This window comes from Eumetopias jubatus, unplaced genomic scaffold (assembly GCF_037043125.1).
Source record: "Eumetopias jubatus isolate StellerSeaLion01/CBP00866 unplaced genomic scaffold, mEumJub1_p1.0 scaffold_10, whole genome shotgun sequence".
NCBI lineage: Eukaryota > Metazoa > Chordata > Mammalia > Carnivora > Otariidae > Eumetopias > Eumetopias jubatus.
In genome coordinates this window covers 53,984,122-54,007,310 of record NW_028274816.1, presented here as the reverse complement: position 1 = coordinate 54,007,310, position 23,189 = coordinate 53,984,122, and the positions used below count along the sequence as shown (strand labels likewise).

At 42.4% G+C, this 23,189-nt stretch overlaps 1 protein-coding gene across 5 annotated transcripts; it reads right to left on the bottom strand.

Moving 5' to 3' along the window:
* Window positions 1-2,111: 2,111 nt before the first annotated feature.
* LOC148163242 (uncharacterized) lies at window positions 2,112-22,246 on the bottom strand. 5 transcript variants are annotated; one of them, XM_088027645.1, is made up of 5 exons: window positions 22,089-22,246; window positions 20,401-20,471; window positions 16,507-16,685; window positions 14,004-14,130; window positions 2,112-5,761 (listed from the first exon to the last, which is right to left on the bottom strand). In XM_088027645.1, exons 3-5 carry the CDS (start codon window positions 16,519-16,521, stop codon window positions 3,897-3,899), a joined length of 2,007 nt encoding a protein of 668 aa, XP_087883771.1. In that variant the 5' UTR covers window positions 16,522-16,685; window positions 20,401-20,471; window positions 22,089-22,246; the 3' UTR covers window positions 2,112-3,896. The 5 variants fall into 5 exon arrangements, with proteins under 5 accessions (XP_087883771.1, XP_087883772.1, XP_087883773.1 ...); XM_088027646.1 differs by having other exon boundaries at window positions 16,507-16,651; XM_088027647.1 differs by having other exon boundaries at window positions 16,507-16,589.
* Window positions 22,247-23,189: the final 943 nt, after the last annotated feature.

Sequence of the window (23,189 nt, the reverse complement as noted above, 5' to 3'; positions counted from 1 at the left end):
GAATATCTATTTTCCTTCTGAGAGTCTTTAATTTTGGTACATGCCAGGCAGAGAATGCCTAAGTGACCAGCCCCCAGTAAAAAAATCTAAGGCACCAAGTCTCTGATGCACCTCTCTGGTGACAGTTACACGTTATCACAATTTAGTGCTCAAGGAACTTAGTACATTGTGATTCCATAAAGAGCGAACTCTTGGAAGCTAAAACCTGATTTCCTCCAGACTTCATCCTTTGTACCTTCCCTCTTTTCTCACTTTACTTTTATCCTTTCAGTGTAACAAATCAGTTGTGAGTACTCCTAGTGTCTTGTGAGTATTCATAGAGAATGAAAGAACATGGAAGTAGCCTTAGGAACCCCCAACATACCACACAAATTGATACAACACAAGCCTTAGTGAATACCTACTAACATCCTATGAATATGTGGTCCAGAAAATCAATTGTGGGAACCTGTCTCAACTAGATATAATTTGGTGAGTTTAAAGCTCTTTAATTAACTACAATGAAAAATCACCATTGTGTCTGACTGTGGACTGGCATCCAAACCTGCTCTCCATCTTTATTGGTTCCATATCCACAGGGTCAACTATTATTTTTTCTTTCTTCATGCACACCTTTTCAAAAAGGAATCTTTTTTTTTTAATGCCTCCATGATGTATGTATACTCATTTTGCTTCTAGCTCCAGGATTTGCCCTCTCACTGTTATGGATTTATACTTCAAGCACAGCATGCATCAATTACAAAGATACAATTGTTAAAACTCAACTTCTCTGCATGTAAAACAATCAGAGAAGTTCTTGGCTTTGAAATTGGCTTCCAGAACCCATTCCTTAATTTTGATCTTATACGCCATATGACAATATAGAACACTCATAATGGCTTAATGTCAAGGGAAAATTATTTGGTACTTTGATAAATTCTATTACAGTAATTTACTGCTTTGGTAATATTCCATATTCAATGAAAAACTAAAACATAACTTAAATGGAAAAATATCAGGGGTGGAGGAGAGAGGAATTTAAAAATGGGAAAAGACCACAAAATGCTCCTTGCCAAGGAAAAGCACTATGGAAGAGCATCCCTTTATATGTTATCTTATACATGTACACATATACACGTGCATGCACACAGAAACACACAAGGATCTATGGTGGATTATGCTATGAAGGCTACAATCTGATTTTTCAAAGCCCATACTATGTATTTCTCTCATTACAGATATCTGCCATAATCTTAATGGCTTCAATATAGGAATATACCAAAACTCAAATTCCTACGTATGTGCACTTATCCCATTTATAAAAACTCAGTGACATCATCAATACAGTGCTCATCTTTTTAGTATTTTAATCTCATAATCTTAACTTCCAAATATGATTCCCAGATCAAAGAATGTACAATCTATATTGACATATAACTCCTTTCCCAGAACCATGCTTCAGTGCTGCCAATAGGGAAAAGCATATAAATATCAATCTCACCTCAGAAATACATCTGATAAAATTATCAAATTCTCACAAACTTGGGGCATATTCCTTTCATGGGTGTGGGGAATAAAGTATAGACTCTATGTGAGAAGTTTTGATAAAAGAAATACTACAGTAATTAGAAGGCAAACATTACGAGTTGTGATGGAAATGCAATTAGAAATCACCAAATCAAGGTTGATTAAGAAAATTGTTATTGGTTAACTACTGGTGACACTTTCAAAGTGTTATAGTAAATACCTGCCTTAACATCGATAGATAAAAAAAGATTAGTTGTGTGAAATGCAGTTAAGTCCTTGCTAAGTTAAAAAAAAAAAAAAAACTTTTTCAGTCTGTACTGTCAGAAAAATTACAAAAGACAGTTCAATGTATACAATCCTTGGAAAAACTGGACAGGGGCCAGATAAGAACCCAACTTGAGAACAGAGGCTGTGGGAGGAAAGGAACCAATTGTAGTACAGTAATAACATTAATGTGTGGATTGTAGTATCAGGTGATTTTCTACATTTCAACAAATGTCCATTTCCCTGAATTAATTTTATTTTGCAGGTTTCCTCCTCTGGACACAATTTTCCTGTTTATTTAACATACACGTAGTAAGCACACCTACAAGTGCTAGTCAATGTTAAGGTTGTTTAGATTTTTTTAAACTTTTATTTAAATTCCAGTTAGTGAACATACAGTGTATTAGTTTCAGGTGTACAATATAGTAATTCAACAATCCCATATATCACCCAGCGCTCATCCGAAGTGCACTCCTTAATCCCCATTACCTGTGTAACCCATCCCCCCAACCACCTCCCCTCTGGTAACCATCAGTTTGTTCTCTATAAAAGAGTCTGTTTCTTGGTTTGCCTCTCTTTTTCTCCCTTTGTTCATTTGTTTTGTTTCTTAAATTCCACATGAGTGAAATCATATGGTATCTGTCTTTGACTTATTTCACTCAGCATAACAATCTCTGGCTCCACCTTTGTTGTTGTAAATGGCAAGATTTTTCTTTTCTATGCCTGAATAATATCCCATTGTATACATACACATCTTCTTTATCCATTCATCAATTGATGGAAACGGGCTATTTCCGTGGTTTCGCTATTGTAAGTAATGCTGCTATAAACACTAGGGTGCATGTATCCCTTTGTATTAGTATTTTTGTATTCTTTGGGCAAATACCTAGTAGTACAATTGCTAGATCCTAGGGTATTCTATTTTTAACTTTCTGAGGAACCTCCATACTGTTTTCCACAGTAGCTGCACCAGTTTACGTTACCATCAACAGTGCAGGAGGGTTCCCCTTTCTCCACATCTTGCCAAAACCTGTTGTTTCTTGTCTTGATTTTAGCCATTCTGACAGGAATGAGGTGCTAACTCATTGTAATTTTGATTTGGATTTCCCTGACAATAAGTGATGTTGAGCATCTTTTCATGTGTTTCTTGCCACCTGGATTTCTTCTGGGAGAAATATCTATTTAAGTCTTGTGCCTATTTTTTAATTGGATTATTCACTTTTTGGGTGTTGAGTTTTATAAGTTCTTTATATATTTTGGACATTACCTCCTTATCGAATATGTCATTGGCAAATACCTTCTCCCATTCAGTAGGCTGCCTTCTAGTTTTGTTTCCTTTGCTATACAGAAGCTTTTTATTTTGATGTAGTCCCAATAATTTATTTTTGCTTTTGTTTCTCTTGCCTCAGAAGACTGATCTAGAAACAAGTTGCTACAGCTGATGTCAGAGAAATTACTGCCTGTGCTTTCTTCAAGGACTTTTATGGTCTCAGGTCTCACACTTAGGTCTTTCATCCATTTTGAATTTATTTTTGTGTATGGTGTAAGAAAGTAGTCCAATTTCATTCTTTTGCATGTGGCTGTCCAGTTTTTCCAACACCATTTGTTGAAAAAAAAAAAAAACCTCTTTTTCCCATTGGATAGTCTTCCCTGCTTTGTTGTAGATTAACTGGCCACATAATTATGGGTTCATTTCTGGGTTTTCTATTCTGTTTTATTGACCTATGTGTCTTGTTTTTGTGCCAGTACCATACAATTTTGTTTACTACAGTTTTGTAATATAACTTGAAGTCCAGAATTATGATGCCTTCAGCTTTGAGGGCTGTATAGATTTAGCAGCAAAGTCCCAGCCCTCATGGAGCTTACATTCTAGTGGGTATCAATTCTAGTATACCCATCATTATACTTGTGTTAAAGGCCAGACCAAACTCTTTTCCTAAGTACTACTACCTCCTAAGTGATTCTGAACAAAGACTTACCACATCACTTACAAGGTTTCTCAACTGTGATCTTGTGAAAACTGAGCTATGTTCAATTATTGCTTAAATACCAACTAAACTAACACAAGTATTTTCTCTCTTATGAGACTCAATGATGATAAGAATTCAGGGTTTTATTAATAAGCATCATTTTGGAGAACTTCTTTCTGATGATTCTTTGATGTTCTTACCACTCTTCTTACTTTCATAAAATGTATTGCCACCATGAGTTTTGCGGTGATGTGAAAGTTTTGATCGCCAACGGAAGCTCTGACCACACGTCTCACACTTGTAAGGTGTCTCCCCTGTGTGAACCCGCTGATGAGACTGCAGCTGCGAAGAGTGGCGGAAGACCTTGCCACACACATCACATTTGTATGGTTTCTCTTCACTGTGAACACTCTGATGAACCTTCAGACTTGAGGCCTGACTGAAGTGTTTACCACACTCCCCACACTTGTAGGGTTTCTCTCCTGTGTGGACCCTCTGATGCATGTCAAGATTCAAGCTCCATTTGAAGCCCTTCCCACACTCCTCACATTTGTATGGCTTTTCTCCCGTGTGGACTTTCTGATGGGCTTGAAGGTGTGAACTGCGACCAAAACTCTTCCCACACTCCTCACATTTGAATGGTTTCTCTCCACTATGGATTCTCTGATGGGCCAGAAGATTTGCGGCCTGCCTGAATACTTTGCCACATTCCTCACAATTAAATGGTTTCTCTCCTGTGTGGATTCTGCAATGAATTTTGAGATCTGCTCTACGATTGAATCCCTTCCCACACTCTTCACATTTGTGTGGTTTCTCACCAGTATGGATCAGCTGGTGAATCTGAAGTCGGGAACTCTGATTGAAGCCCTGCCCACACTCCTCACACTTGTAAGGTTTCTCTATGCTGTGGGTCTTCAGATGGGACTGAAGATATGCTCTCTGACTGAAGTCCTTCCCACATACCTCACATTTATAGGGTCTCTCTCCCGTGTGGACTACCAGATGAACTTGATAACGGGTTTTTGTACCAAAGTTCTTCCCACACTCATCGCATTTGTATGGCTTCTCTCCTGTGTGGACTCTCTGATGTGCCTGAAGATTTGAACTCATAGTAAAGCCTTTACCACACACTTTGCATACATATGGTTTCTCTCCAGTATGGATTCTCTGATGGGCCCGAAAATGTGAAGGCTGAATGAAGCCCTTCCCACACTCCTCACATTTATAAGGTTTCTCTCGTGTGTGGCCCTTCTGATGGATATGAAGATTTGAGCTACAAAAGAAACACTTCCCGCACTCCTCACATTTGTACAGTTTTTCTCCTGTGTGGACCATACAATGACTATTAAGTGATGATCTACGTCGGAAACTCTTGCCACATTTATCACATTTGAAGGGTTTCTCCCCAGTGTGGATTCTCTGATGTTCCTGAAGATGTGAAGCATGAATGAACGCCCTTCCACACTGCTCACAATTATAAGGTTTCTCTTCCATGTGCAATTTATAATGAACATTAAGTGCTGATCTACGACAGAAGCCATTCCCACACTTCTCACATTTGAATGGCTTCTCCACAGTGTGAACTTTCTGATGAGTTTGCAGACATGAGCTCTGGCTGAATTCCTTACCACACTCATCACACTTGTAGCGTTTCTCTCCCAGATGAACTCTCTGATGAATATGAAGTGCTGAGCTGTAACAGAAGCTTTTTCCACACTCACGACACGTATGAGACTTCACTCCTGAGTGTGTTTGTTGATGAAGATCAAGGCTGGAGACATCACTGAAATATTTCTTAAATTCACTAGACTGATCAGGTTTCTGGCCTGTGTGAGTTACAGACTGTCCTGCTCCAACCTGTCCAGGTGAATCACCTTGTGTGGGGAGCTGAGAACTCTTTATCATGGAGCCCTGACACCTGGTTAAGTCACTTGCAATCTGTTGCCAGATCCGCCAGCAGGAAAGCTCTTCAGGTGGTTCTGCTTCTATAACAGTCTTCATCTTACTTTGGATCTTTCCTCCTGTAAAGACAGAATGCAGAGATGTGGACAACTGAAGACTTTGTTCAGTGTTCTCAAGGTTTCACATTTAGGAGACAGCATGAGACTTTAATGAATCCAGAGAATATTGGGTAGGTCTTTTCCATTGTGTATCTTATTCTCTGGTTTACACGTGTGTGGAATCCAAGAGGGGGTCCAGTGGGCTCCTATCCACTATGCAAGTACACACCAAGTCTCCTTTTTTTTTTAAAGATTTTATTTATTTATTAGAGAGAGAGAGAACAAACGGGGAGGAAGGGCAGAGGCAGAGGGAGAAGCAGGCTCCCTGTTGAGCAGGGAGCCCGATGCAGGGCTCAATCCCAGGACCCTGGGATCATGACCTGAACCGAAGGCAACCACTTAACTGACTGAGCCACCCACGCACCCCCCACACCAAGTCTCCTAAGAGAGGTACAAGTTAAATGCCAAAGACTTAATTCAAAAATTGATAATATAATTCAAATGTTAACCTATGGTCATTTCCACTGAATTTGGAAGTCAGTGTAGAATTTGAATAGCAAATTATATAGTTAATAAATTATGGAGACAGAAACGTTATATAAGTCCACAATAGCCAAACTGTGGAAAGAGCCAACATGTCCATCGACAGATGAATGGATAAAGAAGATGTGGTATATATACACAATGGAATATTATGCAGCCATCAAAAGGAATGAGATCTTGCCATTTGCAATGACGTGGATGGAACTGGAGGGTGTTATGCTGAGTGAAATAAGTCAATCAGAGAAAGACATGTATCATATGACCTCACTGATATGAGGAATTCTTAATCTCAGGAAACAAACTGAGTGTTGCTGAGTGGTGGGGGGTGGGAGGGATGGGGTGGCTGGGTGATAGACATTGGGGAGGGTATGTGCTATGGTGAGCGCTGTGAATTGTGCAAGACGGTTGAATCACAGATCTGTACTTCTGAAACAAATAATGCAAGATATGTTAAGAAAAAAGAAAAAGAAGAAGATAGCAGGAGGGGAAGAATGAAGGGGAGTAAGTCGGAGGGGGAGACAAACCATGAGAGATGATGGACTCTGAAAAACAAACTGAGGGTTCTAGAGGGGAGGGGGGGTGGGGGGATGGGTTAGCCTGGTGATGGGTATTAAGGAGGGCACGTTCTGCGTGGAGCACTGGGTGTAATGCACAATGAATCATGGAACACTACATCAAGAACTAATGATGTAATGTATGGTGATTAACATAACAATAAAAAAATTTTAAAAAATAAAAATATATATATATAAAAAAAGAAACGTTATATAATAAAATATGAATTGACTAGAACTTCAAGAAAAGCAATAACATAATCAAATTTTGGGTTCATGTTATATATCCTAATATCCAATACCCTGAAATATTTCTATTTATATTTATATATTCAAAGTATTCCTGGAAATTCTGCACGTTTACCTAATCTTATCTTTGTTTTGACAGACATTAAATGAGTTGGCTACTATTACAAATTTTTGACCACTTCTAATAATTTAAGTTCAGAAATGTGTTTTCTAAATTATCTCATTGGTATTCCCAAGTCTCTATATTTATACAAAGGTTATCTGAACATTTGGAGATTATTTTTTCAATAAACTTTTCAATTAGCTTAAGAAGTACTTTTCTTAAAACTCAACAATAAGAAAAAAAAGAACCTGGTTTAAAAATGAACCAAAGACCTTAACATACACCCTACTGAAGAAAATATACAAAGGGCCAATAAGTGTATGAAAAGATGCTCCACATCTTACGTAATCAGGGAAATGCAAATCCAAACACCGAGACACCCTACACACATACTAGAATGGCCAAAATCCAGAACACCAACACCATCAAATGCTGCCAAGATGTGGAGCAACCAGAAATGTCATTCATTGCTGGTGGGAATGCAAAATGGTACAGCCACTTTTGAAGAGTTTGGCAGTTTCTTCCTTTCTTTCTTTTTTTAAGATTTTATTTATTTGAGAGAGAGTGAACACAAGCAGGGGGAGGGGCAGAGGGAGAAGCAGACTCCCTACTGAGCAGGGAGCCCAATGCAGGGCTCGATCCCAGGACTCCAAGATCACAGCCTGAGCCGAAGGCAGACACTTAACCAACTGAGTCACCCAAGTACCCCAGGTTTGGTGGTTTCTTACAAAACTAAACATACTCTTACCATACCTTCCTGCTATTGTACAATCTGGTATTAACCAAAAGGAGTTGAAATTTTAAGCCCACACAAAAAACTATACACAGATTTTTATAGCAGGTTTATTCAAAAGGACAAAACTTGGAAGGAACTAAGGTGTCCTCCAGGAGGTGAACAGATACATATTAACTGTGGTACATCCACACAATGGGACATTATTTGGTGCTAAAAAGAAGTGAGCTATTAAGGCATGAAAAGATATGGAGAAAATGTAATGCATATTACTAAGTGAGAGAAGCCACACTGAAAAGTACAATTCCAACTGTACAACATTCTTGAAAAGGCTAAAGTATGGATGGAGTAAAAAGATCAGTTGTTGCCAAGGGTTAGAGGGGAGGGATGAAGAGGTGGAGAACAGGATTTTTAGGGAAGTGTAACTACTCTATGTGATATAATAATAGTGTGTACACGGCTTTATCCATTTGTCCAAGTCCATAAAATGTACACCACCAAGAATGAACCCTAATGTAGAGTACAGACTCAGTGATAACAACGTGTCAACACAGGTTCATCAATTTTATCTGGCAGGGGATATTGATGTAAGATGCTGTGGGTACATGGGGACAGGTTTATATGGGAGATCTCTGTCCCTTTTTTTGCTATGAACCTAAAACTGCTCTAAAAAAAATAGTCTTTGAAAGCACTACTGAAAAAAATGTTTACAAAAGAAAAATTTGGGCCCCTTGGGTGGCTCAGTCGGTTAAGCATCTGCCTTCGGCTCAGGTCATGATCCCAGGGTCCCGGGATCGAGCCCCACATCTGGCTCCCTGCATGGTGGGGAGCCTGCTTCTCCCTTTGCCTGCCGCTCCCCCTGCTTGTGCTCTCTCGAGCTCTCTCTCCCCACCCCATCAAATAAATAAAATCTTTAAAAAAGAGAAAAATTCACTCCCCTACCTGTATGAACAGTCAATTAAAAGCTGCCCCCTCTTTCAATCCAGCAGACATGTGGTAAACAGCCTCTATATAACTACATAAGCCTTGCATCACTTTATTGGAAAGTTACTTCAGTGTCGAGGTATCTTGAATGTCTAGAATGACTTGTGGGTTTGGGAGCAAATACCCAAAGCACATGGACTAAAATAAGCATAAAGCAAAGAGTGGAACTTAAGTTTCTACAGGCAAGTTTCCTTCATGAGGACAAAAGGGAAATAAAGTTGAACAGAAAATATACATGGCTCTAAAACCTGACAGAAATTCAGATCTCTAGGAAAACTGTGAAAACAACAGAAATGGAGCCTGGGAGAAGGAAAAGGTAAGGTTACAGTATGAGCTCTGAAAGCCAATCCTAGAGTGGGCGTTCAATCCTGCCAGGAACTCTTCCCAGACAGATGCATGGATGGTTCCTAATGATTTTTAGGTCTCTGCTCAAAGTGAGCCCAGCAACAAGCCCCTTTACCGCCCAGTGTAAAATAATCAATCCTGTCCTCACCCAGTTCACCTCCGGTGACTCCTATCCCTCCTTTTTTATGTTCCATGCAGCATCCTGCACCATGGCTAACACGCTAAGTGATCTGTTGCTCACCATGTCTTTTCCACCACGATGCAGCATCAAGGAGGGAAACATGTTACACTTTTTGGGCTGAACACATTTTACACTTTCCTACTTTATAACCAATGTCCAGAATCATGTCTGGAACATGGTGCATAGTCAACAAATGCAATGAATAAATGAATCCCAGTTTGACTATTTTGGTGAGAGTTTAAGCCAAGTCTTAGAAGGAAAACATCTTTTCCAAGTAAGTTATTTGAAACAGAAAAGGGACAGAACACTGTGGTTTTGCTGGGAAGCTGAAAAGCTGTATAGGGGACATCAAGAACCAGAGGTACATGACGCAGGATGCTAATAAGAAAATCAAAGGTGGGGGCGCCTGGGTGGCTCAGTCGGTTTGGCATCTGCTTTCGGCTCAGGTCATGATCTCAGGGTCCTGGGATTGGCCCCACGTCAGGCTCTCTGCTCAGCGGGGGTCTGCTTCTCCCTCTCTGTGCTCTCTCTCTCGCTCTCTCTCAAGTAAAAAAAAATAAAAGAGAAAATCAAAGGTGGCAAGAATCCCTGGGATGAAAAGAAAGAAGGGCCTATTGCTGGTTCTTTCTGAAGCTTTAGGACTGTCTGTCTGATAAGAGTGTAGAAACACAGTACATATACAAATGTGTGGATAAAATAGCCCATCACAACAATTTTTCAAATTAAAAAGCTCTAATACTCCAGTGAGCTGGAAATATTTAAAAGCGTGTAATAAGCTTTCAGAAAAAAGAACCAGGACAGAAACTATCAAAGCACCACAGCCAACAGGACAGGGGTCATTACATAAAATGCCTATGAAAGTCACAGATGTGAACTCACACGTGAAATGTTTGTTCTGATTACAATGAAAGATCCATTTCTTACTATGGCTCATGCTCAAAAAAACTTGAAAACTTTGGTTCTAGAAGTTCCCCAGTTCTTAATTAAACAAATTGTTCAAATGGAAAGATAAGTTGCAAGAACAGAATCTTGGAAAAATATTACGTAGGTGAGTATGTACTTTTTTGGTAGGTAATGTAGTTCATGGTTATATTTAACAAACTGACCCTTGGAAAGAGTAGTTGTGTGGGGTGCCTGGGTGGTTCAGGCAGTTGAGCAGTCGGTTCTTGGTTTCGGTTCAGGTCATGATCTTAGGGTTGTGAGATCGAGCCCCGCGTCAGGTTCCGTGCTTGGCAGGGGGTCTGCTTGAGGATTCTGTCTCTCTCCCTCTGCCCCTCCCAACACCTGCACACATGCTCTCTCTCTCAAATAAATAAATCTAAACAAAACAAAACAAAAAGAGTAGCTGTGTGAGGGGAACAGGAAATACCTCTGAGGATGTGACAGTAAGTTTCCTGATTCTCTCTAGGTTAGAATGTTCACTAGTTGAAAAACACCCAATCTTCATTAAAAATCAAGGGAAAACTGTATGACATCTATATTCTTTAACATTTGTTTAATAGCTAAATTTGTAGAAAAAGCACGATATATTTCTGAACCAGATATACAGGCAGCATTCACGTATGTGTCTCCTATTACTCTCACTTTAAATCTTCCCCCTCAAGGACAAGGAAGGGGAAACCAGGGGGCAGTAACATGGGTGGGGGCTTTGAAAGAGGCAAATGGGCTGCAGATGGCAAATCTTCAAGAGGAAGGCAGCTTACAACCTGGTTGACACTGACACTATAGGAAACAGATCTTTTTCCCTCTGTTGGGGGATCTGAGAATCAGAATCAGAATTCTCGTCCCAAAAGTATTCTTCCCAGAAATGAAAATGCCCCCTAATGGAAGATTCCAGGAAGGCCACAGGCAAAGGGTGTTACTCAGTATGGTTACAACCACAATGCTTCTAAGTTTCTCTGGGACACGGGTCAAGTGCACAGACCAACACACATTCATGCCAAGGGCACCCCCAAGAAAGTGAGTGAAATAGAAAGTAACTGGATAGGCATTAATCAGAAGACAAACAATGTCCTGCAACATCCTTCATTTACTCTGGTTTGCACAGGACCTACAGCTATCTCCCCGACCCATGGAGACACAGGGGTCTCCTATCCATTGACACATTCACCAAATCAACACATATTTCCAGACACCTGCCACATACCTGATGATTCTAGGCACTGAGGACAGAGCAATGAACAAAAGAGACACAGTCCCTCACTTGTGGGGATCACACTCCAGGGGAGAGAGAGAAGAGATGACCAAACAAACGAAACACATGAGGCACAATATAAGGAGGAATAAGGAGAGTAAAGGGAGGGTGATGTTTTATGTAAGTTGGTCAGAAAAGGCCTCTCTTGTGATACTGAAACTGAGCACAGACAGGAAGGATGCATGGACGGATGGATGGATGGATGGATGGATGGATGGAAGGAAGGAAGGAAGGAAGGAAGGAAGGAAGGAAGGAAGGAAGGAAGGAAGGAGGTGGGGAGGGGAAGGAGGGATGGGAGGCAGGGGACGAAGGATTTCAGGTAAGAGTACGCCGGCCAGGGGGTAAGGGCTCTGAGGCAGAAGGATATGTAGTAGGCAGATTAACTGGCTCCCGAAGAATCCATATCCTGATTTTTGGAGCCCAGAATATGTTACATAACACAGCAAAGGGGAATTAAGGTTGCAGATGGAATTAAGGCTGCTAATTAGCTGACCTTAAAATGGAAGACTATTTTCTATTTTCTGGGTGGGCTCAAAGCAATGGAAAGGATCCTTCGAGATGGAAGAAGAGCGTAGGAAGGCAATGTGACTGCAGAAGAACGGACAGGGAAAAGCAAGGCTGCTGGCAGTGAAGATGGAGGAAAGGGGCCACAAGTTTAAAAACCTGGGGTAACTTCTAGAAGCTGAAAAAGCAAAGACACAGATTCTCTCCTAGAGCCTCCAAAAAGAAATGCATCTGTGCAGACACTTTGACCGTAGCCCAGTAAAAACCATGTCATACCGAGGACCCGGAGAACTGTGTGGCAGTCCACCTGTGTCGTTCTAAGCCGTGAAGTGTGTGGCAATTTGTGACAGTGGCAGTGGGCACTGCAGCGTCTCTGGCCAGGCTGAGAAACACGGGGGGCGCAATGTGAGTGGAGGGGGTGGAGCAAGAGGAAGTGGAGAGGTGATGTGGGAGAGAGGAGCACACTGTGGAGGACTCTAGAAGCCACTTGAAGAGGTTTTAACTCCGGAAACCTGAGTGGCTCAGTAGGTTAAGTGTCTGCCTTCGGCTCAGGTCATGGTCCCGGGGTCCTGGGATCGAGCCCCGCATCGGGCTCCCTGCTCGGAGAGGAGCCTGCTCCTCCCTCTACCTCTGCCTCTCCCCGCTTCTTGCACTCTCTCTTTCTCTCTAAAATAAATAAATACACTCTTAAAAAAATAAAAAATAAAGAGGCTTTAACTCAAAGAAAAATAAGCCGTACAGGGTTTTGAGCAGAGGAATGGTGCCCTGACTTGCATTTCCTAAGGATCACACTGGCCACTACATGGAGAACAGACAATACAAGGGAAGGTGTGGAAAAAGGTGTGCCATACAAAGACGGCTGAAATGATTCAAGACGGGGTCTGGTCATTTGGACCAGGTGAGATGGTCACCTGGGGGGAAGAAGTAAGACACACGGAAGAACACCGGCAAGGACTCCCATCTGCTTGGTTCTTAACCTGATCTCTCTTCTCTGTTGGTTGCTGGAATCATCCAAAGCTTTTTTGCTCTAAGTGGAACATATCATGTCTAAAGGGGTGCTGCGTTGTGAACATGCAAAGTTACATATTTATTATTTTTTTTTAAAGATTTTATTTATTTATTTGACAGAGAGAGACAGCGAGAGAGTGAACACAAGCAGGGGGAGTGGGAGAGGGAGAAGCAGGCTTCCCGCTGAGCAGAGAGCCCGATGCGGGACTCAATCCCAGGACCCTGGGATCATGACCTGAGCTGAAGGCAGACACTTAATGACTGAGCCACCCAGGCACCCCTGCAAAGTCACATATTTAAGATGAACACACAAGGGCGCCTGGGTGGCTCACTCAGTTAAGTGTCTGCCTTCGGCTCAGGTCATGATCCTGGGATCAAGCCTCCCATTGGGCTCCCCACTTAGCAGAGTCTGCTTCTCCCTCTCCCTCTCCTCCCCTCTCAAGCCCTCTCTCTCTCAAATAAATAAAAATCTTAAAAAAAAAATTAAAAAATAAAATGAACACACAAAAGGTACAAATGAGTATTTGGATTCCTACACATACCGGTCAATTAATCAAAATCAGCGTTTTTCAAACATTTAAAAAAATATGACCTATTTCAAGACCCAGACATATATGCATGACAGAAACCTATTTCTAACCAACGTCTATCACACAATTGGCAGATTTTTACTGTGATGTATTCATTACAGCTAACTGAGATTTTCAAACTGAGATAACAAACTGAGATTTTCTACTTTATTAAAAAAACTGCTGGTACACCATCAACACAGGTAACCATTTCAAAAGCCCCGAAGCCTTGAACACCCAAGGACACAGAGTCAATCCAGGAAGCAGATATTGAGGCATACAGCGCCTATGCTCACCCACAGAAATCAGATTCCTGAAGTTCTCCAACATCACGTCTCCGTACAGCTTCCTCTGGGCGGGGTCCAGCAGCCCCAGCTCCTCCTCCGTGAAGACCACTGCCACATCCTTGAACGTCACCGTCTCCTACAACATCAAGCACACGCAACCTCAATCTTGCACCCAGTGGCCACTGGGAGTGGGGCAGCATTGAGGAGGTGGAAAGGATGGTGTGAAGTGGTTTCAGAGTTTGAGGGACTCAAGTCCATCGGCAGGGTTCCAGGCCCTTCTCCTCCTACCCTGCCAATGCCACACACTGAAGTTCCTTCAAGGATTAAACAAGGGAATACCTATTGCCTTTGGAACAGTACATGGCACAGAGGAGGTGCCTAACAAACATCTGATATCAATCGTATTATTTCTTCATGTTGCCAACACCAGTACCTTTTTCATCACATTTTGTGGCTCTGTGTTATCCCAGAGAACAGATCTCTATCCTTACCTGTTCTGAACAAATGATATTTAATTTTACATATTTTTCTCATTATAACCCATCTGCAAAGTACGTCGTTTTACGTAGATCTTGTTGCCCTGCCTGATGACTTGAAAATAATTGCTAGAGAAAATTAAAAGGTCAAAAATGGGCACATTTAAAATTACGATCATATGATGATAGATTTTCTTCCCAATCTTTTTCCTACTTCCCTGATCTTTCAAGGGAATACAACAACCCGGGTTCTCCATACAATGGCCAAGAGCAGGTTACGTGTTTTTCTATGGTTTTGGCAATCTGATTTGGAAGAACAAGTTGTATAAGTATTCCCACTTATTTGATTGTAAATTAATAGAACTACCTTTTCAGGGGCGCCTGGGTGGCTCAGTCGGTTAAGCGTCTGCCTTCAGCTCAGGTCATGATCCCGGAGTCCCGGGATCAAGCCCCGCATCGGGCTCCCTGCTCAGCGGTGAGCCTGCTTCTCCCTCTGCCTCCCTTCTCACCCCCACTCATGCTCTCTCTCAAATAAATAAAAAATATCTTAAAAAAAAAAAAGGACTACCCTTTTTAGATGTTTATTCGTATTTCTCCTTTTTAACATGGCTGTGCATATCCTTCTTTATATTCCATTGGGGTTTTTTTTTTTCCCTTTCCCATATGCGTAAGTTTCCTATTATGGGCTTTGTCTCTTTTTTGGCATCCCTGTGGTAAATATTTTTGCCCCAGGTTACTGTTCTGGTAATTCCATGTAAAGTGTCTTTTGCCACAGAGGAATTTAAAGATTTTATACAAGAATTGTGCTAACTGCTGTCTTTGCGCCTGCAGGTCAGTGAAGGGGAGCAGCCACAGGAAGAGACACAGCCCAAGACAGGGGTCAGGGACAGCGCCACCTGTGGAAATCATCTCACAGAAGAGCGCTCCAGGGGCGCCTGGGTGGCTCAGTCGGCTAAGCATCTGCCTTCGGCTCAGGTCATGATCCCAGGGTCCTGGGATCGAGCCCCACATTGGGCTTCCTGCTCAGCGGGGAGCCTGCTTCTCCCTCTCCTTCTGCCGCTCCCCCTGCTTGTGCTCACTCTCTCTCTCTGCCAAATAAATAAAAATCTTAAAAAAAAAAAAAAAAAAAAGCACTCCAGACACACACACCACAGGGCCCAGGGCCTGAAATGAACTCTGTCTTCCTGTCTACCTCTTTCACTCGAGCAGAATGCCTCACATTCCTGCCCCTGGCTCCTTGTGTGAATCTGAGTGGGTCTCTCATAGTCACATGTTTAAGATGAAGATAAGGCCGACACCTCCTCCCTCTGCTGCTCTGAGGAGTCAAGGCACAGAATGCAAGTCACTGGCCGATACTAGGACCGAGGCACGGGGAAGATGGAATCCAGCTCTCCCTGAGTGCAAACCTCCAGCAAGATCTGTGTGAAGCAGCACTTCCAGCCTGCTCTGTTCTGCCTGCAATTAGATATTCCACATAAAAAACAGCCTCCCTGGCACGTATCAAATGTGAGGACAAAAAGCTAGCAGACTGTTTTCAGAGCCGATGTGGGGGGACAAGGTTTTCTGTCAGAAAGTGGTCGCCGCAGTGCTGCTTGAGACAATAAAATTCCTAAACCATGGACGTGCCTATGAATGGGAAGGAGTTAAAGATAGAAAGATACATCAACTCAATGGGAATGGGATGCAACCGTAAAAAATGAACATTACTTAACATCAAAGGGAAAAAAAAAATCAGAATTTAAAATTAAGTGTATATTATGAATACAAATTCAGTTATGTATGCCCACAAAGATAAGAGTAGGAGAAAGTTGAAACGGCTCATTTGTCAGGTGGGAAGTAATGAAGTGGGAGAATTACTCATTTCTAGTCATTTTTTTACTCTGTAAGATAAATAATAATAAAACAAAAACCAAAAATACATGCAAAAATAGGTCCGCAAATGCCTGTTGCTCTGTTTGAGTCATCCCCAGAAAAATGTGTGACGACCTGAGTAATGAGATGGAATTTGTAAAGTGAGAAAGGCAAGCCCTACTCACCTTGAACATGGTCATGTGTCCTCCTACTTCCAGGCGTGTGTAGAGTCCTGAATTGCACAGGTACCAGGAAGGTGGAGCTGCACCTGGCGAGGTGCCCAGGAAGGCAGAAAAAAAGGCTTTAAAGGTAGCCCAGGATGCTGCTCACCTACACAGATGATGACTGTGAATCCATACATGATCTGTACACGAACGTTCACAACACCATTATTCATTAATAACCCTCATACTGGAAACCACCAAGATGTCGAGCTATGACCTATGCAGGAATGAACAAATTGTGGCAAATCCATACAATGGAATATTACTGGCCAATTAAAAGGAAGGAGTACTGATCACGCTACAGCATGGATGAACCTTGTAAACACTGCTGAAAGTGAAAGACACCAGTCACAAAAGGTCAGATACTATAGGATTCTTTTTCTATGAAATGTCCAGAAGAGGGAAATCTACGGAGACAGAAAGCAGGTTAGTGGTCTCTGGGGTATTAGGGGAGAAAATGGGGCGTTAACTGAAAATAGGCATGAGGAATCCAACTGGGGAAACAAAAATGGTCTAAACTGAATTATAGCAATCGCTGCACCACTCAGCAAAGTTACTAAAAGTCATGATTCATGGAGTGCACCTGGGTGGCTCAGTTGGTTAAGTGCCTGCCTTTGGCTCAGGTCATGATCCCAGGGTCCTGGGATCGAGCCCCATGTTGGCCTCCCTGCTCTGCGGGGAGCCTGCTTCTCCCTCTCCCTCTTTCCCACCCCTTACTCACAATCTCCCTCACAAATAAATAAAAATCCTCTCTCTCAAATAAATAAATCTTTAAGAATGCCCACTAACAAGTGTATCTTCCCATAAGAAGACTTTATTAATTCTGATGAAAAAAAATAGTACCTTTAAAATGGAGAAACCTAATAGAAATCACCTTAGTTAGTCAACAAAGTTGAGTTCACCAAAACGTAGACAAACCAACATCCTTTGGCTCCTGTTACACTGCAATGACAAGGATGCCTCAATGGTTCTGCGGAATCCCTGCCAATGACTCAGAACAAAACCTAAACATGTATACATCAGATAAACCCCAAATGAAGAACTTTCTCCAAAACGACTTCCCTCTATACTCTTTAAAAAGCATCAAGAACCGGCTCCTGGGTGGGTGAGTCGACTAGGTGTCCGACTGTTGATTTCAGCTCAGGTCATGATCTCAGGGTCATGGGATTGAGCCCTTGTCGGGCTCCACACTGAGCACAGAGTCGGATTGAGATTCTCTCTCTCCCTCTTCCTCTGCCCCTTCCCCCACTTGCATTCTCCCTCTCTCTATATAAATAAAATCTAAAAAATAATAAAAAATAAATAAATAAATATTGCTTCAGGAACAGGGGCACCTGGCTCAGTCAGTACAGCATGCAACTCTTGATCTTGGGGTCACGAATTCGAGGCCCCACACTGAGCGTAGAGCTTACATGGAAAAATAAAAAGTTAAAAAAGAAAAGCATCAATGAAAAAGACAAAGGCTATGGAACGCATTCCACGTTAAGGAACATCAAGTATGATAAAGTTTTTGTAAATGTTTATAAACAAATATACAGCTTAGCAAAGCATAAAATTGGGACTTTGAACTGGGATGGGGAGGGGAGACTGGTTATAAGGCCTTTGAATGAAAAACAGAACAAAATTAACTACAAGACTGTGGATTACATAACAGGATGTTATATAACGTTTTCCACCATTATCTAACAGGTAACACTATTAACTACTGTTAGTAATAACTTACTAGATACCTAACATCTAATTGATAACTAATAGATACTATTATGTAGTATAATATCTAATATTACCAACTAAGTGGTGCTAAATTTCTATAATCAGCCTCTCCTAAATCCCTCTTCCCAAGATACCTCCTGTGGGACTTCCTTCCTTCAGAAAGCTAAAATAAGCTGTCATTGAATTACAGGTATATTCCTGGTGTTATGTGGCTGATGGAGCCACAAAACAGGCAAAATGTCAACAATTGGGGTATCTGGGTAAAGAGCATATGAGAATTCCTTATACTATTTTTGCAACTTTTCAATGGAAAAACTTTTAATTATATAAAAACAAAGTCTTGGGGCACCTGGGTGGCTCAGTTGTTAAGCGTCCGCCTTCGGCTCAGGTCATGATCTCAGGCTCCTGCGATTGAGCCCCACATCGGGCTCCCTACTCGGCGGGAAGCCTGCTTCTCCCTCCCCCACTCCCCCTGCTTGTGTTCCCTCTCTTGCTGTGTTTCTGTCAAATAAATAAATAAAATCTTAAAAAAATAAAAATAAAAAATAAGTAAAGTCTTAAAATATCAGGAAACAGCCATAACAGTAATAATGGGAATAACAAAGATGATCATGAAATTTTATGGAAGCTCATTAGTTTATTCTTTCTTGGCAGTGTTTAAAAGTTTCCATAGTTGGGCGCCTGGGTGGCTCAGTTGGTTAAGCGACTGCCTTCGGCTCAGGTCATGATCCCAGAGTCCCGGGATCGAGTCCCGCATCGGGCTCCCTGCTCAGCAGTGAGTCTGCTTCTCCCTCGGACCCTCCCCCCTCTCATGCCCTCTCTCTATCTCATTCTCTCTCTCAAATAAATAAAATCTTTAAAAAAAAAAAAGTTTCCATAGTTATGGGGCACCTGGCTGGCTCAGTCAGTGGAGCATGCAACTCTTCATCTTGGGGTTATAAGTTTGAGCCCCACATTGGGTAGAGATTACTTAAAGATAAAATCTTAAGGGGTGCCTGGGTGGCTCAGTCAGTTAAGTGACAGACTCTTGATTTAGGCTCAGGTCATGATCTCAGGGTCCTGGGATCAAGCCCTGCATCAGGCTCCACGCTCAGCAGGGAGTCTGCTTAAGATTCTCTCCTTCTCCCTCTGCCCCATCCCCTGCATGAGCAGGCACACTCTTCATGCGTGCTCTTTCTCTCTCCCCCCTACCCAATAAATAAATAAATAGATCTTTTTTAAAAAATAAAGAGGGTGGGGGGATGGGGTAACTAGGTGATGGGTATTAAGGAGGGCACATGTTGGGATGAGCACTGGGTGTTATATGCAACTAATGAACTGTTGAACACTACAATAAAAACTTATGATGTACTGTATGCTGGCTAACTGAACGTAATAAAATATAAAAAAAATAAAAAGAAATTATCATAAAAAAATAAAGAATAAAATAAAATCTTAAAAAAAAGGTCCATAGTTAAAATACACCAGGGGACAAACACAAAGAAATATATGATAATTTGTTTATAAACAAACATAACAAACATACACAAAGAACCACCAAACAGAAATGCATTAAAAGCTTCACAGTTGCTATCTTTACATTATGGATTAATGGATAATTGAAAATTTTTTCCCTCATATTTCTGTATTTTCTGAATTTTCCATCATGATTCCATATGAATAAAACATATTATTAGTAATAAGTGAAACAAAATAGTTGACAATATTTGAAAAAACTCAGAAAAGTCGAAGCCCATTAGCCTTGCTTTTCAGGTCCTCCAGAATCAAGTGCTAACTACCCGGGGTCTGATTCCTGCTAGTTCCTATGGCTTAACGAGAACATATCCAAGAGATTAGGAACTCGAGTTCTGGACTCGGACTGCTTTCATCCCAACCCCAGCTCAGCCTCTTTACTAGGTGGGGACTATGGGCAAATCATTTATGCTCCGTGGGTCTTAATATCATTTTAGAGAACAGAAAAAGAAAGCAGAATTTCTTCACAGAGTTATAGTGTGGTACAATGTATTCATTTGTATAAAACCGTCATTGGTGAGGTCGGCAATTAAGGATTCATTATTAATGCCCGTGCCCGATTACACATCCTATATATTATCCGACTGATGTGAATACTGTTATAAAAGAAAAATGCCAAATCCCACTCACGTGGAACCTTGCTGTCAGTAGCCAAGGCGTCACTCCTTCCACCTCTGTGCAGCCCTTTGTGAGAAGTCAGGCTGGGGAAAGAAAAGAATGTTATGAAATGCCATGGTCGTGTCGCCCTTCTCAATAAAAGTTAAAACCTCCCCTCCCCTCCGTGCAATCTGGAAGCAACCCTTGTCAACAACTAGAGCCCAAGACCTGATGTTTACTGCCCACCTGCTTGTACTCATTAACCTTTGTCTTACATTTTTCCTTAAGCTCTTCTCCCCTAGCTTACCTTGGGAGAGGGAGAAGCAGGCTTCCCGCAGAGCAGGGAGCCCGATGCTGGGCTTGATCCCAGGACCCTGGGACCAAACGACCGAGCCACCCAGGTGCCCCTCTAGCTTACCTCTTAACTCAGGCAAGTGAAACCCGAAACCACGCCTTGGGTGATGACAACTGCCAAGACATTCCCCAGGCCCAGATCACCCAGACCTTTGGAGCCCAACTCATGCTTGCACAGAAGAACCATGGAGTGACTTCTGGAATGACCTATTTCCTTTGCTTCATTATAATACTAAAATCTCTGCCCCAGGTAGGGGGAGGGAGGGAGGGCTCAGCCTCATTTACATAACAGTGTATGTATAGGCATGTTTCCTTAAGGTGCATGCTCAACCTTATGCCCGCCTCTACATAGGATGACAAGACTTCCCTATCTAAAACTCCTTCCTAACCCTAAACAAAAGGAACCCATTCACCCCCTTTTGGGGAATCGCGGTTTTGGAAGCCATTCCCTGTGATTTCTTTATTTGTGGCAAATAAGCTTCCTTTGTGCAATGATTCAAGCTGATAGTTTCTGACTCACCAAGGAGGGAACTCACGTTGGTTCTGTTACACCCTCGCCTTCCTAAAAGAGAGTTTATAAGGGTCCTGGGATTACCCAGCATCATGCAAGAATCAGAGAAGAGAGAAGGTTCTGTCGTGGGATATCTGACCCTAACCCAGGGACCTGACTGCTCCTCAGGAAATTAATACTAAGAAAGGTCACCATTCACCATGTGCCAGAACCCGTTTTTAGATTTTTATTTGTATCACTATAACTGACATGCACCTGGCTCTGGGATTCCCAAACAGACCAGATTCGGCCTCTTGCCCCTGACAAAATCCACAGGCAGAGAAACGAGTGGTGGTGAAATAAGAAAGGAAATTTATCTCAGTGAGGCCAACACCAAAAAGACTACAAACAGCTCAAAGGTTGTCTTCAGGGTACTGAAAATACTTCCAGGTTTATACAAGGAAAATGTGGGGCAATGGCAGGTGCGCAGCAAAGGGCAAGTGATCACTGTCTCAATCACGGGTGGGGCCCTGCTGGCTCAGAGCAGTCCTTATTGCATGAGGGGGTAGTCTGGGTTCCCACCAGGGGATGCTATGCCCTCGGGGGTCTCCCACCCGAGCGAAGAGACAAGCTGGAAAGAAGCCAACTAGAAAGTTTGAGGTCAAAATGGAGGCAGCTTTCACCACCTCTTTCAATTCCCCAACACCAGGAAGCAGAAGCACCCGTGGGTGTAGGGAGGCAGACACTGGGCGAGCTGAGACACGCAGAAACTCTCAAACCAGGCCATAGGTGACCCCACCCCACCCCAGGACTCGCAAACCACCCTGAACGCAGAGACTCCCCCTGAGATGCACACCACAGCCCTCCAGCTCCATACCTCCGTACTCTACCCAGGTTTCTTTTCTCCTCAATCGCCCGGTCGCTGCAGGTACCAAGCGCAGATCCAGGAAGTTTGGAAGCGCCGGGAGAGGCGGAACTGACGCACCTCTCCCAAAGAAAATTCGGTAGCAACCTCACACTCCCCCAACGGAAGTGCCCGCGAGATCGCGGAGCTCCTGGACTACACTTCCCAGAAAGCACCAGATCCGCCTTCCAGAGCGGAAGTGCACGCTACCACACAGAGCGTCGGGACTGCACCTCCCAGAATGCATCAGATCTACCTTCCGGAGCGGAAGTGCTCTCCACCACACAGAGCGTCTGGACTACACCTCCCAGAATGCTGAAGGCAGAACATTCTTAATCTCACCCTCCAAAGCGAGTGTTGCGGCTACTGGGAGCTCCTTGTCTATACTTCCCCAAATGCCAGAATGGAAGGAATCACATAGTCCCGACTTCTTGGGTGGTCATACGGGTTTCTACATTAAGAGTCTGCGTCACCTCTGCCTGAGTCCTCAGCAACATTATTCCATGGATACAACTTCCTGAATTCGAAATGCCTCCCAATTGTGACAGGAGTATTGTTGGAAAGGGAACGGGTGAGGAGATAAAATCTTCAGGAAATTAACGGGAAATGATCGCTTAGGCGACACTAGGTGATTGAAAGGAGGATGCTGTTTAGTCATAATCTGACGATATGAGGCTAAAACAGAGTTTAAGAATGGGTGGTGTAGAATGATTCGGGAGAGGCGGTGAGGAGCGAGGAAGTTACCCGCCCCTACTCCAGACCCTGATGTACCACAAGTTTAGTAGTAAAAACAGCTTAAAAGGGCCAAAGTGGAATCTTGTCCTCATCGAAAATCGCTCTTCCCTCACTTAAACTTTTCATTAAAATTATCACTGCTTCGGAGGTGAAAACGTCAAGTTTCAGTAAAGTTAAAAATTGTCCACTCTCTCAAAGCAAGCAGGACTGCTGCAGAGCTTGACATTTGAGTTATTCTGATTCCCAAAGCCTACGACGATTTAATGCCAAAGCACTGAGGAGGATTTTGTAGGTGAGGGAGCATGTTCTAGTGTTAAGAGTTTTTTCCTTTATATTTTC